Here is a 17,200-nt window from a genome sequence, read left to right as displayed (position 1 = left end):
ATGTTTGGAATTTTATCTTCATTTTTGACATGAGTATGAACTGTACAGATAGATGCAAAAACTAATTAACCATCTGGATTTTGAGGCAATGAAATCGAGAATGCCGTAATGCCTGAAAACTGGGTAATATTTTTTGATTGAATACACTAGAGTGCATGTGAGAATGTGTTTATTTTGACAAGGTGTATTGCATGTGTGTAAGTGGGTGGGTGGGTGTATGAAAGTGTCACCACCCCAAAAGCTAGTGGCATATTTGTGTATCAAATCAGTATGCTTCTCGCTGTCTGTGCACATAATTGTAACTCTCCCTTCAGTAAGCTGGACAATTTGAGTGCATTTTATTTTGCCCCTCCTGGAGCAGGTGAAGAATATGCTCAGTCTGACCATATACCGGACTGTGAAATTGGCTGTTAAATCAGTGAAATACAATCTGACTGTAGATTATGAAAGGGAAATTGGCTGTGAAATGATAAGGAACTTTTGTACAGTTTTACTTGATAGTGATGTGAATTTAAGTTTATAGATGTTTTTATATATGTGAATTAGAGATTGAAGATGTAAAACAAAAGAATAATTTTTAAAAAAAAAAAGAAAAAAAGAAAGTTTTCAACAAAAATGTTATAAATGGGATAAAGTGCGTTTGTTTTGCAGAGATTTTGAGAAAAGAGTTCTTAATTTGTGTTGTTTACCCCCCTCTCCCCCACTTCCTTTTTTTCTTTTTTTTTTCTTTCTTTATTAAGGAGAAAGGATCCACACATACGTTGCTTGCCGGGATTATCTTTTCAAATAAGAATTATCCAAATCACTGTAATATCTTATAATTTGAACTTATTTCGCAAGTGTTAATTGGTATGTGGTGACTGCTCAGCTGGAGTTATTGTATTGTGCAAACTTTTTTTCACAACAGATTAGATGTCTGAGTGAAGTTTGGGCTGCTCTCCTTGGGGAGAAGAGCCTGTTAGCTGTAGTACAGCAACACCCTTTTTTTTCTGTCTTCATGTTCAGGTGCATTTGTTTTACAATGATGCCCGTAGCTGCGTTTGCAAAGACTTTTGTGTTTGTTGATAATTGTATTGGAGGGGTGTGTGTGGATGTTTTGTGGCAGGTGGTTTGGGGAAAACATCATTCAAGGGGAGCGGGCCAGCACCACGACCAACTCAACCCCCCCAGCCAAAACCAACCCCACGACCACAGGCCCCCTCGTCTGCTGGAGGTCAGTGGAAAGGGACAGAAAAATTATGTTTAAACTGATGTGAAGAATGATTGAGGCATATGGGCTGTACAGTGTTTAAAGAATTGAATTTAAGAAAAAGAATAGAAGAGGGGGAAAAATAGGTGGTGTGTTGTACGGTGTTCATGTTTTTTGGGTCAATGAAAATTTGAAGACCAGTAAACATAAGGATTGTTAAAAATAAAATAAAAAGTAAATAGTTCGCGTTTTAACATTACATTGAAAAGAATTTACTGTGATTCAGATATTGAAAAGAGTTTACTGCTGTTCAGATGTTGAAAAATTTACTCTTGTTCAAAATATTTTTGGAACAGACTGTAAAGTATTATGAAAATGACAGAACATAATGGTGTAGTCCAGTTTCACTACATTGTTGAAGTTATTCTGACACTGAATATTTTCCTGTGGTGTGACAGCCTGGCAGCAGCAGCAGCAACCACAACCCTCACGACCCAACTACAATGTCTCTGGCTTCTCCAGCCCAGGCCCACACAAGCCACAGAGCAGTGTCATTGGGGGAAGGGAGGATCGGGGACCCAGGAAAAGCTTTGGTGAGATCTGCATCACAGCTGTTCTTTTGTTGTTCATACGTGGAGTGATGGCCTACAGGTAACGCGTCCGCCTAGGAAGCGAGAGAATCTGAGCGCGCTGGTTCAAATCACAGCTCAGCCGCCGATATTTTCTCCCCCTCCACTAGACCTTGAGTGGTGGTCTGGACGCTAGTCATTCGGATGAGACGATAAACCGAGGTCCCGTGTGCAGCACGCACTTAGCACACGTAAAAGAACCCACGGCAACAAAAGGGTTGTTCCTGGCAAAATTATGTAGAAAAATCCACGTCAATAGGAAAAACAAATAAAACTGCACGCAGGAAAAATACAAAAAAAAAAAAAAAAAGGGGGTGGCGCTGTAGTATAGCGATGCGCTCTCCCTGGGGAGAGCAGCCAGAATTTCACACAGAGAAATCTGTTGTAATAAAAAGAAATACAAATACAAAATACACACATATTCACATTCACACTCACACACATGGGGTGATGGCCTGGCTGTATTGTGCTCAACTGGTTTGCAAGTGGTCTTGGGTTTGGGTCCCTTGGACAGGGTTGGGATTTTTACTTCCTCCTCCACAAGACCTTGAGTGGTAGTGTGGTTGCTAGTCTTTCAGATGAGATGATAAGCCAAGGTCCTGTGGCAACAGAGGTAAAAAATGTGGACAAAATGCACTGTGATAGCGAAAGAATTGCGCTTGCAAACAGAAAAGAAAAGAATGGTGCCGCAGACCAAATTTTTGAGAGAAATCTGGTGTCACAAAAAAGTGATACAGTGCATATTCGCACACAAATGCATGTAAGCATGCACGCACGCATGCATACACACACACATACACACACATCTAAAATCACACAGTGTGAATAGATGTTAAAAAATGAAGGCACACATGCACTCACATATGTAAGTGCCAGCCAGTAAGGCGCTGATGAATGTGTTCTATCGCAGGCCCACGCCCCAAAGTGTCGGCTAATGAGTTTGAAGACCTGCTGGGTCAGCACAGCTTCAATGCAGCCTTCAAGAAAGACGAGCCCAAAACCATTGCTGACATGAGGCGCAAACAACTGGAAGAGGACATGGACCCGGACAAGCTGAAGGTAAGCATGTTCCAGGGCTCCTGCTCTTGTTGGATGCTTTCCTTTCTTTGCTTTTCTTTCCTTTTTTTCCTTCGTTTTTCTCTCTTTCTTTCTTTTCTGAGGGGTGTCTGATCCTGTGTTTGAATTTGCAAATGGAAGTTTCAGCTTCAGAACTTTTTTTTCTGCCTTTTTTTTTATATATATTTTTTTTAAGAGTATAAGCTTTAACAAGTAGATAGGATATGTAAAGAAATGTGTGTTTTGACTTTTTAGAAGTCATCTGTTTATTTTTTTCTTTTCATCTCACACAGATTGTGTGTGTGTGTGTGTGTGTATGCAAGAGAGAAATGAAGAAAAATCCAAGAGCCTAAACACTAGATGGTATGGCAGTTCAGCTTTTTAAACTTTAAACCCTCCATCATTTTTCTACATTTGCAATTTGCTTTCTGTCAGACTTCCTGAAATGTAAAGAGTATTGTCTGTCCAAATTTCATTGGAGCAGTGCAGCTTGATGTCTGTATCAAGCAAGTCCAATCACAAAAAAAAAAGAAGTAAATAATGAAGCTGAGTTTGTTCAGATTCATATTAAAATTACATGCATGCATTCATGCACATAAAACGGATATTAACTCTCTCTGGACGAAGGAATGCGTAACCATTCCTGCATAACATGTATTTGGTTTCAGACGATGAAATGGAATAGCATTTTCAAGAAATAAAAATCCATCACGCGCTGTACACGTGATTTTGTGATTAGCCAAGCAGAGTGCGCTATTCTGGGTCACTCCACAATCGAATGGTATGATTGGCCAGCCTGCCATGTGTGGCCAGTCTCGCACACATGCTGACAAAGTCACTGACTGGTCGTCTGCTTGCATGCCAGCCTGTTAGCAAAGCGGGCTCTTCTCGAAATGTTGTGGAGCGAACAAGGCAGTGACGGCAACGTTTTAGTGTTGCCGAAGTACTTGAAATGCTACAAACTGAAGGGTCGGATATTGAAGAGGTGGATAATGACGAAGAAGAAAGTGAAGTTAATGCAGAAAGCGAGCATGGGTATGGTGATTCGGGGCGAAAAAATTGGCAGTATTTTCTACATATGGCAAAACTTTAGAAATAAGATGAAAAATTTGATTTTTTTTTTCTTATATATATGTAATAGCTCAACACGTAATAAACCAGTTCTGAAAATTTCATTTTCTTACTCTGTATTTGGTGTCATATACTGTACCATGTCAAACTGATGCAAACTAGGCCTATTGGTTTGCTCTGCTTGGCCAAATTTCGCGCGGCTAACAGTGAAAAGATGGGCCCACCGCTCTCAGCCAATCAAACGCCTCTAAAAACTATAAGCGCTTAATCATTCCTTTGGCCAAGGCTCTCCACGCCATCTTGTCAGGTTTACGCTCTGTCTCGTCTTACGCTTTTTTCGGCTGTTCAGCGTATCCTTTTGGCCTTATTTTGTTGCATGCGGCTTGTGTTTATTGTATTCTTACATTCTGTGTACTCGATTCGACTCGGCACCCTCGATTCGTTCGATTTTTTCTGCCTCTAAGTCGATCCTGTCTTTCCTTTCTCTGTTGGGGGTCGGATTTTCGCTGGGTGCCTAAGCGCGGGTTCCATGCCTCGTGTGCCATACCACGAAGGCAGGGAATCATGATGCTGGGATTGAGACTCGGTAAGAGACTCTCCCAGGCCCGGAGCTCATGATTCCTCCCGATACGGACCGCGGCGATGCGTCGTTAGACGCTGATCGCGGAGGCGACGTTCGTACCAGTAAAACGGTCATGAAGGGGACCGGGGGGAAAGAGGTACGAGCGTCGCCTCCCGAGGTGTCCCAGCGCGAGGCAGGGAGAGGGGGGAATGGCAAGTCATCTCCGTGCTGTGGGGACTCGCAGCTAGGCGCGGACTCCCGAGGGGAGGCCGCGCCCGGCCATTACCCGGGTCCCCACTCGGAGACGGCCCTCACGTGCCCCATTGTTGTTCCCCCTCCTCCCTTCTCTGTCGACCCCCCTCCCCCACCTCCTTTTGGGGGGGGAGAAAAATTTGGTTCCGGGGGGGGGATCTCTACTTTGCCCACCCCGGGCCAAGCCACCCCAGTCTCCCCACGGGAGGGGATTCGGGGCGCGTGGCAACCTGCTCTGCAGGTCTTCCCGCTATCCGGCCGGTCTCCCCTGCTGGGGGAGGCCCGTGCGTGTCAGGCGGTTCCGGGCAGTCAGCCCGCTCGTCTTCGGGCGGGACTGACACCCAAGTCGGACCTGACCTCCCTCCGACTTGGCCAGGTTGTTCCCTTCATGGAGGTCAATGCACCAGTGACCCTTGGGGTTTGGGTCACAGTATGGCTGGTGCCCACGGGTAGTTACCCCCATTCTACCCGTACTGGGGCGCATCTAGGATGCACACTGGGTTGCCGGGAGCACCAAGGGCCAGCCCCTTGTCCGCTCCCCACCGGACCCAACCCAGCACATCTCACAGGGTGACACACACAGCCCCGACAAGTGGGATCGACTTCTTGTCGGTCAGGTCGAGTTCCTCGACCAATATTGCCACTCTGTCCACAAATCGGGCCTCTGTCAACCCACAGGTGACCACCACGGTCACAACGGCCTCCTTGTCAGGACCGACGGCTGCTCAGGGGCCCTACTCGGCCCGGCGGAGCCGGCAGTCCCCACCTGCCCAGCCCTCGGTCCTACAGTGAGATGAGTGGGTGTTTGTCCCCACACAGCACTCGTGGGTCACTCTTGCATCCAGGGACGCCCTCTCTGAAAAGGTGTGGCACCCACCATCCCAAGCATGGTTGGACCTACGGTCCACACGCTCCCCACCCGCTTCAGGTGTCAAGGACATAACAGTGGCGGCCATGGTCCCGGCTCGGGATCGTCCCAGCTCATCCCGATGGGCTGACCACAGCTCACAGGACGCCCCAGTGGGTACATCCACTTGGGATGGCACCCAGCAGGGGATGGACTGCGAACAAGAGTGGGAGCCCCTGTCTTCGGATGAGGACGAACAAGCAGATGAGCACTCTTTGCCCACATCCCAGGGGGGACAGATTGAGCCCGTGCCTCCCTAGGGACCAGCCTGAACCAAACCCGGACTTTGCCGAGCTCGAACTGACCCTCCCCAATAGGGCCACGTATGCCGAAGCAGTCCCTCAGGCTACTTTGTTACCTTTGACCCTCCTTACGCCATGTGACTCTAACTCCAGAACCACAAGGCAACTCAGAGTGCCAGAAATGGTGCAGGTATGGCTTATTAAGTCAGCCCGCACTGTCAGGGGTGCTGCTTCCATCCCTCCTCTAGGCAGGGAGTCCCTCTCTGCCCCGGGCGCCTTTTCCCCGGGAAAGTTTCTTAAAGATTCCTACAAGGGAGGGTTGGGGTCCTGGTACACGCAGGACCACCCTGCCTACAGCGGAGCAGAGCCCTCCGCACAGGACAGGATGTTGGTCTCACAGCGCACCACCTTCCCCACTTCAGCTAACCTATCCTTTAAAACGTTAGCAGAGTGGGACAAATTGGCCCGCCGCTGCCCCCTCGAGGTTTCCACGGCGTACACCTTCGACACGTTCCTTCACAGGGCCAATGACCTGTGCGAACAGTGTCCAGTTAATCAGGACAAGGGGTCTCCTTCCTCTGTCCCGCCGGGCCTCTTCACCGACCAGAGGTTACACGCTTTTGGCAATAGGGTAGCATCTGGTCTCACGGCAGCTGCAGACACAGCTACCAGCCTTCACTTCAATACTGTGCTAGCGCGGCGTGATGCCATTTTCAGCCTCTCTAACATTCCTGTGGAGGAGAGGGCTGCCCTGCGGTCCATCCCAGCACAGCAGCACTCCCTCTTCGGCCAGTTCCCGCTCCATTTTGTCAGCCACAGGGCAGAGACAAACAGGGAGGTGGCCTCATATTTGGCCCACACCTCTCATGGGCTCCAGGGTTCTATGCCATTGAAGAGACTGGCCACCAGGGCCCCTCCATATACCACGCCGCCTGTCAAGGCAGCGTGTGCCGAATCAGTGGCAGAGGAATAAACCACCTTAGGTCTGTCCAAGCCGACCGGCCATGCCCAAGGCCAGAAGGCAGCACCCCCAATGACTGGGCCCCGATTCAGCACCGCCAGTCGTTCAGCCCCTCCAAGTAGGAAACTTGTCCCGGCATGCACATCAGTGGTGTGCTCTGGGACTCAACGACGGGATTATGTCGGTGCTAGAGTCGGGGTACATGCTGTCTTGGGTGGAGGATCTCCCCCTCTAAAGATCCACTCTTCCTCCTTAGGTGCCCAGCTCAACGGAGCAGGAGAACGTCCTAGAAAAAGAGATATCGCACCCACTCCTCATGGGGCTATATCTCAACTCTCGGACCCGGGCCCCGGTTTTTTTACGGCTGGTTGTTGGTGATTCCAAAGGTCTCGGGAGGGTGGAGACCAGTTTTGACTTGTCCCCCCTCAACAAATTCCTCCCCAAAATCAAACTCAAGATGGACACACAGGCACAGATTCGGGAGACCATCCAACAAGGTGATTGGCCTACCTCTATCGATCTGGAAGATGCTTATTTTCATATACTCATCCATTCGGCATCCCGTCGGTACCTGAGGTTCGTGTGGAGGGACAAGGGGATCCAGTTCCCGGCCCTCCCATTTGGTCTGTCCCTTGCCCCTTTCCTGTCTACCAAGGTGGTGCGGGAATTGGTGTCCATCGTCCGCTCGGAATCCATTTGTCTCTGTGTGTACCTGGACGACTTGCTTATCCTGGCCCAGTCGCAGGCCCGGTGCCTGAGTCATACGGCCAGACTTCTAGACCTTTGCTCCCAACTGGGCTTCCTCATGGACCAGCAGATATGCGATCTGTCCCCATGTCAGTCCTTCGACTTCTTAGGGATGAGATTCGACATGCGGTCTATGATAGTCTCTCTGGCGCCAGATCACTGGTACCGTCTGGCAGGCCTCCTCAGCCACTGGCGCCACTCCTCCCAAGATACAGCGCAGACACTTTCTTCCCTCTTGGTCATGATGGAGTCCACGGCACCTCTCATTCCCCTGGACAGGGTTCTCAAGCGCCCTCTCCAGAGGGTACTGAGGTTACGCCAGTCCCAGAGCACTCAGCCATGGGATACCCAGATATGTCTGGGCGAGTGGTTCCTCGAGGTGACATCAGAGTGGTTAATCACCCCCTTTGGACACAGGGGGTGCCCTTAACCCCCACCTACTCTTCAGGTGGCACTCTTCACAGACGCCTCCTCCCTGGGCTGGGGAGCCCACATGGACTCACTCTATGCAGCAGGGACTTGGTCCCCGGAGGAGCGCCTATGCCACATCAATGTTCTGGAACTGGAGGCAGTTCGCAGGACTCTCCTGCACTTCATGGGGGAGGCCACTGGCAAGACCATCCGCTTGTTCACGGACAAGACGACGGTCGCATGTTATGTGAACAAATGGGGGGAGCGCACTCGGCAGACCTCTCAATGCGGACTGAGGCTCTCCTCCGTTTGGTGCCACAGCAAGGGCATTGCACTTTCAGCGAGACACTGAGCAGGAAAAACCAACTTCTTGGCAGATGCTCTTAGCAGGCCCAAGAGTGTCATGCGCACAGAGTGCACCCTGGACAAGGACAGCCTTCAGGGGGTGTGGGAACAGTGGTTTCGGCCGATGGTGGACCTTGTTCAACAAGAGACTTCCCACTTCCGTGTCTTCGGTTGCCGACCCAGAAGCGTGGGCAGTGGATGCTCTCTCTCTAGATTGGAGCAGTCTGATTGCCTCCGCGTTTCCTCCCTTTCCAATTCTGTCCAAGGTGATACGGAAAGACAGATTGGAACACCCGCAGGCCGATCCTCATTGCGCCGAAATGGCCAGCCCAGACCTGGTTTCCGGACCTTCAGTCCCTGACACATGTTCCCACCCCTGGAACTTGAAACCAAATCTCATCTGCTGAGGCAGCCTCACTCGGGCACTCCGCATTCCAATCCTCAACTGCTCCACCAGCACGCATGGCTGCTGTGCGGTCGGAACTGTCAGCATCACCATTGAAGTCCTCGACCCCTCGGTCGGCCTCTGTGTCGGCTGTGCTGACCCAGGGGTCTGCCTCCTCTGACCTCCTCTCCATAGTCACCAGAGCAAGGAGGCAGGGAATGGAGACTTTGTATGACTTTCGCTGGAAGATATGGTTGCGGTGGTGTACAGCTCAGGGCATTACCCCTACGAACCTTACGAGCATGCAGCTGGCCAACTTTCTGGCTCTCTGCTCCTCGGTTCATCCTGTCTGCTAGTTCTGTGCGAGGGTACAGGTCTGCCTTCTGTACCACAATGCAAACAGCTAGGTGGTTCCGCCTTTGAAGTGGATTGCCTGCTCAGAGAGGTGGCTAGGGGTGCCCCTCTGAAGGAAGCTAGAGACCCCAGAAGAGTGCCCCTCTGGGACTTGTTCCTGGTGCTGGATTTCATTCGAAAACAGCCCTTCCTACCATTGGGACTATTCCTGTTGACATCCTCACCCTCAAGACCACTTTCCTTCTGTGGCTGGCCACAGGCAGGTCGTAGAAGTGAGCTGCACGGGCTTAGTGAAATGCCACAAGATCTGGCCTTCCACAGAGATGGTTCCATCACTATTCGTTTCCTTCCAGAGTTTCTGGCTAAGAACCAAGACCCTGAGGTTCCTTCCCCCTCTCCGAGGGTCAGACCTTTGTCTGATATTCTTGCCCAAGATGATGAGGATAGGCACCTGTCCTGTTCGGTGTCTCAAATATTATTGGGATAGGTCTCGCCATAGGCGTTCCTCTCAGAGGGGTCTGCTCATCTCCCTCAATGAGAATTACAAGAAAGACATCGCTGCAGGCACCATTTCCCGCCAGTTTCCCAAGTCATTCGTAGAGCCTACTCTCATGCACACAGGGATATCAGCTGTCTTCATCCCAGGGCACACGAAGTGCGGGCCATAGCTACTTCGGCTGCCTTCCAGCACTCAGTGCCAACGCAGCATGTCTTGGAGGCAGCCTTCTGGCCGTCTGAGAATCCCTTCATCAACTTCTACCTCAGGAATTTCCGTAAGACCAGGGCTGACGGTTCCAAGGGGATTTCCTTTGTCGCGGCTAACACTGCCGTCTCAGTTACAAGGGCTCCCCATATGAACCAGTAGGCGTTGCCCGCCTCCATTTGCTTTAAATTCTGCATCAGTTTGACATGGTACAGTATATGACACCAAAAGGAGGAGTTTGTATTATACTCCATGTTTGGTGTTAAATATACTTACCATGTCAAACTCGAATGCCCGCCCGTCCGTCCCCGCGTCTCCGCCGTGGTTCTCATGGGGCATTTTTGTTCATGGCCACGGAATGATTAAGCGCTTATAGTTTTTAGAGGCGTTTGATTGGCTGAGAGCGGTGGGCCCATCTTTTCACTGTTAGCCGCGCGAAATTTGGCCAAGCAGAGCAAACCAATAGGCCTAGTTTGCATCAGTTTGACATGGTAAGTATATTTAACACCAAACATGGAGTATAATACAAACTCCTCCTTTTTGTATTTTTCGTAATTTTTTTCCAAACCCTTACAAATGGGCTGTCTGTGGGGAAAAGCAAGGGAGAAAACTTGTCATCCCGAGTGAGTTAAATAGACATATTTAGCGCATGTGTCTGTCTTGAGTATCTGTTTGTATCGCTTTTCCAACATAAGCGTCAGGAAAGTATTCTTGCCTACTGAAAAAAAAATAGTGTCCTGATTCAGTGCTCAGTACTGGCCTCATAGCCATTATGTAGAAAAGGTCATTTAATGTTGTCTTTGATTAAGTGTTAGGTATATACAGTCCAGTGCTCCATGGAATTCAGTCATTGGTTTGTGTTTTGTCCTTGTTTTGTGTTCAGGTATATACAGTCCAAGGCTTCGTGGAATTCAGTCACTGGTTTGCGTTTTGTCATTGGTTTGTGTTCAGGTATATACAGTCCAGTGCTTCATGGAATTCAGTCATTGGTTTGTGTTTTGTCATTGTTTTGTGTTCAGGTATATACAGTCCAAGGCTTCGTGGAATTCAGTCACTGGTTTGCGTTTTGTCATTGGTTTGTGTTCAGGTGTATACAGTCCAAGGCGTCGTGGAATTCTGTCATTGGTTGTGTTTTGTCATTGGTTTGTGTTCAGGTATATACAGTCCAGTGCTTCATGGAATTCAGTCATTGGTTTGTGTTTTGTCATTGTTTTGTGTTCAGGTATATACAGTCCAAGGCTTCATGGAATTCAGTCACTGGCTTGTGTTTTGTCATTGTTTTGTGTTCAGGTATATACAGCCGTAAGGCTCCATGGAATGGTGTCATTGGTTGTGTTTGTGTTCAGGTATATACAGCCCTAAGGCTCCATGGAATGGTGTCATTGGTTGTGTTTGTGTTCAGGTATATACAGCCCAAGGCTCCATGGAATGGTGTCATTGGTTGTGTTTGTGTTCAGGTATATACAGCCCAAGGCTCCATGGAATGGTGTCATGGATTCTGTGTTCAGGTACATTCACTCCAAGGCTCTGTGGAATGTGTCATTGATAGTGCTTGTGTACAGGTGATGGAGTGGACTCAGGGCAAGGAGAAGAACATCAGAGCCTTGCTGTGCTCTTTGGACAAAGTGTTGTGGGATGGGGAGAAGCGCTGGAAACCATGTGGTATGCATGACCTGGTGACGGCTGACCAGGTGAAAAAGATGTTCCGCAAGGCTGTCCTCTCAGTCCACCCAGACAAGGTGAGGCGCTGTGGCTTGTAGACATGCTGTTGTCTGCGTTCTGTGTTGAAGCTTTGCTTAAATTTCTCCACCTTCAGCTCTCAATTCCTTGTCTTAACAGCCTCTGAAACTTCTTTTGCATTATAATGAGAAGAGTAATGCACATATTGTGGGTATTTTCTGACCTAACGTCTCTGTGTGTTGTTGTGAGTAATGTGCATATTGTGGGTATTTTCTGACCTAACGTCTATGTGTGTTGTTGTTTTTTCAGCTGCATGATGACCCCAACGAGGCATTAGCCAAGCTGATCTTCATGGAACTCAATGACGCCTGGGCCAAGTTTGAAGAGGAGGGCATGAAGAGTCTGTACCAGTGACCTCCCACATGTTCATGCTAGTCACCATCAGCAGTTAATATTGTTGATCTTCATTTTCAGCTTGCCCACTGAGTCATAGCATTTCCTGAAGGATCCTTTTTTTTTTCTTGTCCAAGATATGAAGTCCCCAGATTTGCTTACATTGAACAGTTTCAGCATTTTAGACTGCAGTTGCTTGTACAGAAAAAAGTGCAGGATGAAATTCTGAGTTTGCAAAGAGCATGGAGCAAATCAAGGAATGGATGTTTAAAATTGGGGCATATCAAATGAAAGTAAAGCGCTTGATCTTGAGACAAGTTCGGAACCATTTTAAACGCTTTTTCTGTGTGAGTGTGTGTGTGTAATGCACAACATCCACAAATGATGTTGAAGTAGCCACAAATGAAAATCCCCATGCCACAAAGACATTCAGCCCTTTGTACATAAATGGGCTTGTTGGAATGACCTTGGAAGTGTCAGTAAGACACTCGAGCTATTATACTTCCCGTTCTTCAGTGTTCAGAATCCTGTACGCAGTACTGAAATGTGTACACCCCAGTGGGGGGAAAGGGGCCTAGGGTGCAACAATTCATGGGGTATAAAGGGGAAACAAACAGGTATTGTGAGCAGCAGCTCATTTTTCTTTCCGCCTCCTTGCCCATCCCCAGCTCCCCACCCCCTTTTTTCTGATTAACAAGTTAGATGACGCACATCTTTATCATTCTTTTGGAGCGCTCTTTTTTTCTTTTCTTTTTTCATGAATGGAACAGAATGTAAGTGTGGCCAAATAATAATCATTGAGCTCTGTACTGAAAACCACCAGGGTCCAAAAAGTGTCATGTATTCATATCTGTGATCTTGTTATGAACAGTGTTCGGAGTAGAGGTAGAGAGCTTGAAGAGGTCATATGCAAACATGGGTCATTGATGTTGGTGGTCATGCTGGAAGTCCATGCAGTTTTTCTGCAGGATTGTGCTGGCATACAAAATGGTTGGAGTAATTTTTGGAGATGGAAGTCAAAGAGGGCAAATTTGTCTTGGAAACAATGTCTATATGCTGTTGTAAACATCAAGGCATTTTTGTCTTTAATCCTGTGAGGCATCAGCAATTTGATCTTTACAAAATGGTTAGCTTGTTAGGATTGAGCAGATACTGATCTTTTTCTAGCTTTCTGTTGAACTGTATGTGTTCATGCATTTGTTTGTGTGTGTGTGTGACAGCAGCTTGGTTAAAAAAAGAAAATTGTGATAAATGACCTGTGGTTTTGAAAGAAATCTTTCGCTTAATCTTTAATGTCTTAAAAGTTCACAGTTGCAGTGCTGAAGCTGTTTTGTAACAACGTTAGGAATGCTTTCACTTGTTATCACAACTGAGCAAGCAGGCAACCCATAAATACCCAGTGGATCCACATTTAAGAAAAACTGACAGACAGTACATTAAGTGGCGATGTAGCAAATTGTGTGTTCTGTGTCAGCTTCCAACATGGCCAACTGTGTGTTGATTGGCAGTCATGTGTTGCTGTGACCTCACTCGATAAGCTCTACACATTTTTTTCTCTCTCACATTGTTGCCAGAATTGTTTCTCCAATTGTATTGTGTGTGGCTAGTTTTCCATGACACATGAAGTAGCCACTGTCAAATGAATGTCAAGTGCATGACATTAGTGTCTGTTGATTGTCATTTGCTAGATTTCAATAACATTTTTCTAAGAAATATGGTGATGAATTTAGGATCATTGAATTGTAGAGAAGTAGGTCAAGGTTTTAAAGTAGTGGTATGAAATCAAGTTTTATTTGGATTGTACTTTATTAAAAAATAAATAAAACTGAATGCACATGTTTTTTTCAACAGTGTGGTCAGTAGAAGAGTTACGGTGACGCAAATCATGTGAGCAGTGTTTTTCCTTTGTTGATGTCAGATTTCTGTCTGTGACCATGTACATAGAGAGAGAGAGAGAGAGAGAAAAGTTGTGTTCCTAGAGCCTTGAAAACAATGTGTACATACTTGTAGTATAAATATGGTTTGGGGTAATGCGTATGTCATGAATCTGAAAGGTCAAGTGCAATTTTTGTTGGTTGTGATATGCTTCCGACCACTGTTTTGCTCTGGGTGAATTCACAGTCGGTAAAGCAAGTTTAGAACTTTTTGTGTGATCAAGGTGATGTTCATAGCTGCTGGTGTGCTGTGGACACACACGTGACAAGATCTCCCGTTACTTGAGTGCTACCGACATGTACGTGTCTGTCCTTGCACCACACCATGTATGTATCAGGGTTCAGGCAGTTGCATTGAAAACATGGCAGATTTTTTAAGGCAAAAGATTTAAAACAGAAAGAGCAATGGAATTCAAAAGGTGATGGTGTGGTAAAATTTGGAAGGAAGGGGGTTCAGATTTCGAAAAAGATTTATATTGTGTTAGTCTTCTGTCGTAACAGATTTCTCTGATTGCAGTGACACATTATGAAAAATAGTGCAACACTGATGCAAACATTTCTGGGGAGAGTGCATTGCTATTACTTTTTTTTTCTTTTTCTTTTGTATCTGCTTGTTCTATTTTTTTTGTGACAAGGACATATCTTGTGAGTTCTTTCATGAGTACTTGAGAACAAGCTGAAAGGTTGACTTCAGTTTAGTGTCCCATCTAAACACTCATCACCTTGCCGACCACTCGATACCCTAATAATATCCAGCAAACATTTGGTTTCCATAATATATACTCAGTATTCCTTAATAGATGGAGCCAAAGTGAATACTTTGTATGGGGCAAAATGTATTTTGATGGTTCCGAAGTTTGGACAGTCTACTTCAACATGATTTTTATGGAATATAAGGTTCACAGTGCCCATATTAAGTCATTGAACTAAGTGTCTATCATTAAGTTTGACCATTCATGCTAATGATGATAACAGGTCTGATTTTTTTTTTCATGGGGACTTGATGGCAGGTGGTGGGGGGCTTGGGAGGGTGGGGGGGGGGGTCACTCCAGGACAGGAGTTTGCTAGAATTTGTTCAGATGTTTAAGATATTGATGTCAGTCCAGTACTAACCCATTACTTCAATGAATAAATTGTACTGACATCAGTAACTTTCCACAAGGTCACATGTAATGTGTGTATATGGAGAAGGTATCAGAGAAATGTGGAGGGGGGAGAGAGATGTTTGAGCGCTTGTTAGCATGTCCATTGAAATGCATATCCTTCCTTGCCTGTCCTCAACAGAGTCAAGCTATTGGTACCAGGTTGTTGGTGACATGGACATGGTTTGAGAGCAGATTAATGCCGTTGAGCTGCTATTTAAGTCCTCCCCTCATTCATCCCACTGGACAGTGGGACCCGTTGTGAGTCACACCAGTATGTACAGGAAACTTTTGATGCTCTAATCACCCAGAGCAGACAGTGGTGAATTGTTTGTGATAGTTGGTTTTCTCCTTTGTTTGAAGTTGGAATTGTACTGAATATTTGTGACATTCTCTGTGCTTCTTTTGCTATTCAGTTGTTGAATGTCCTCGGTTTTGTTACATGTACATAAATACTTTGTGTTGATAAGTATTTTATACCATGTTTGTCAATGTAATGGTGCATTACATGTGAAAGGATTTCATGAGCTGGAGGAAGATTTAAAGGTTGAAAATAATATGGGAGGTTTGTGGGATTTTTTGTTGGTTTTTTAATAATCAGAATTAGGAAGACATTGACCTTGCCATTATGAACATTCCATGTTTGCTCATGTTTGTGGTTGCATTCCTCTTGTATCAGTCGCATCTTCTCAACAGGACTCTGCACTTCACACTTAGGTCACTGATCATCAAGTCACTTAGGACATGGAGCAGATGAAGATTGTATTTGACTGCTGATAGAAAAAGAACAACCATCATGATCTTCAATCATTTCATAATATTCAAGTGCAACATTCCTTTGTATTTATCATATACATCTGGAGTGAAAGAGGACAACTGCTGTTCACTTTAACAAATCAAAATCTCTCACCTATTGAATTCTACTTTCCTGGTCATGAAAGTAAAGCAACTCGCTCCACTTACATACAGTATTGAGTTGAACTTTTTTTTCTTGAACTGACTTTTCATGTGTGTTCGAATTGTACTGTATAACTATACGTAGCCTCAAGTCTCATGTGTATTCTGCATGCTTTTTATGTGTATCTACCTATATTCATATAGTATATGATGGTATTTGTTACCAAAAAGACTTCTAGACACAATGTGCAATATGTGTGTCACAGACTTGTACTCTGTTGTGTAATAGAAGTTACCCTTTTGATGTTAGTTTTATCATTGGAGGCAGACTCTGCATCATTCATATGTGTGCACACACTGTCATTGACTTAGCGTCTCTGTAAGGCCCAAGAATGGCACTCTCTGTTTGGCATATGGTTGGCTTGGCAAATTCATGGTTTGCCAAGTTATCAGTGTATTCTAGTCTGAGTTTATATACCAGATTGAATGAATTTATTTCAAGTTCATAGTTTCAAGGGGCATAAAAATTTAAACATTAGTGAAGTGATACTGAGAGCCGTACTGTCCTGGGAGGAAGTCTTAACTGGCTGGGCAGTTGACTGTCTGCCCACAGAAGGGTTCCCTAAGAACTTGCCCCCCCACCCCCACCCCCACCCAAAAAAAAATCATGGACTCCTGGTGGTGAACTGATTTTTGCAAACCTTTTTCCTGTCAATGCATGGTTATAAAGGTTGAGCCTCTGCTGGGGTGAACTTATGAAAAGTACTAAAAGATGATTTTGGTCTTTTGCCAGAATCATGTGATGTTCAATTGATAAAGGTTTAATCTGTGAATGGACTTGACTGAGGAGGTTAGGAATATAACGGGCAGGTGTCCATATTTATATGGTGTATAAAAAAAAAAAATGTGAATGTCAGCTTCTTATTGGTGATTAATCCTCCTCCCTCCCACCTGACTGTACAATATTTGAGAATGGTGAAGTATTCAGTACTGGTTACACATGCAGAATATACTTAGCTAACCCTACATGACAGTAACCAGTGTGATGTGGTGTACTATGCAGGGAAAGGACAGTTATTGACCTGCATGCTGGATATGCAATTGTTCATTGTTACATTTCATTAGCAGATTGTTCATCAACATGTTTCTAGTATCTTCATTGATAATACTGTTCTGTGATCAGCACCAAGTCTTGTGTGAGGATGATAGATTTGTGTGGTCTTTTGTGACGTATCTGGGATTAGAAATTATCACTACAGTGTTTGTTCATCTGTCACTAGATTGCAAACTGAGCAGAATAAATGTTACTGAGGAAATTAAACAAAAAGGTGTGCTACATA

General features: G+C 45.9%; 1 protein-coding gene across 1 annotated transcript in view; it reads left to right on the top strand.

The window, feature by feature from the left end:
- The window catches only part of LOC143280115 (cyclin-G-associated kinase-like), a 50,447-nt gene extending 33,260 nt beyond the window's left edge, over nucleotides 1-17,187 (top strand). Inside the window, exons 24-28 of the mRNA XM_076584666.1 lie at nucleotides 1,106-1,213; nucleotides 1,648-1,782; nucleotides 2,729-2,877; nucleotides 11,377-11,553; nucleotides 11,804-17,187. Coding sequence (XP_076440781.1) covers nucleotides 1,106-1,213; nucleotides 1,648-1,782; nucleotides 2,729-2,877; nucleotides 11,377-11,553; nucleotides 11,804-11,908 — 674 coding nt within the window. The 3' untranslated portion in view covers nucleotides 11,909-17,187. The remainder of the gene's footprint in view (nucleotides 1-1,105; nucleotides 1,214-1,647; nucleotides 1,783-2,728; nucleotides 2,878-11,376; nucleotides 11,554-11,803) is intronic.
- Nucleotides 17,188-17,200: the final 13 nt, after the last annotated feature.

The sequence above is a fragment of the Babylonia areolata genome, chromosome 3, assembly GCF_041734735.1.
Source record: "Babylonia areolata isolate BAREFJ2019XMU chromosome 3, ASM4173473v1, whole genome shotgun sequence".
Lineage (NCBI taxonomy): Eukaryota > Metazoa > Mollusca > Gastropoda > Neogastropoda > Buccinidae > Babylonia > Babylonia areolata.
The sequence above is the reverse complement of the archived record's forward strand: the minus strand, read 5'-3'. Positions and strand labels throughout refer to the sequence as shown.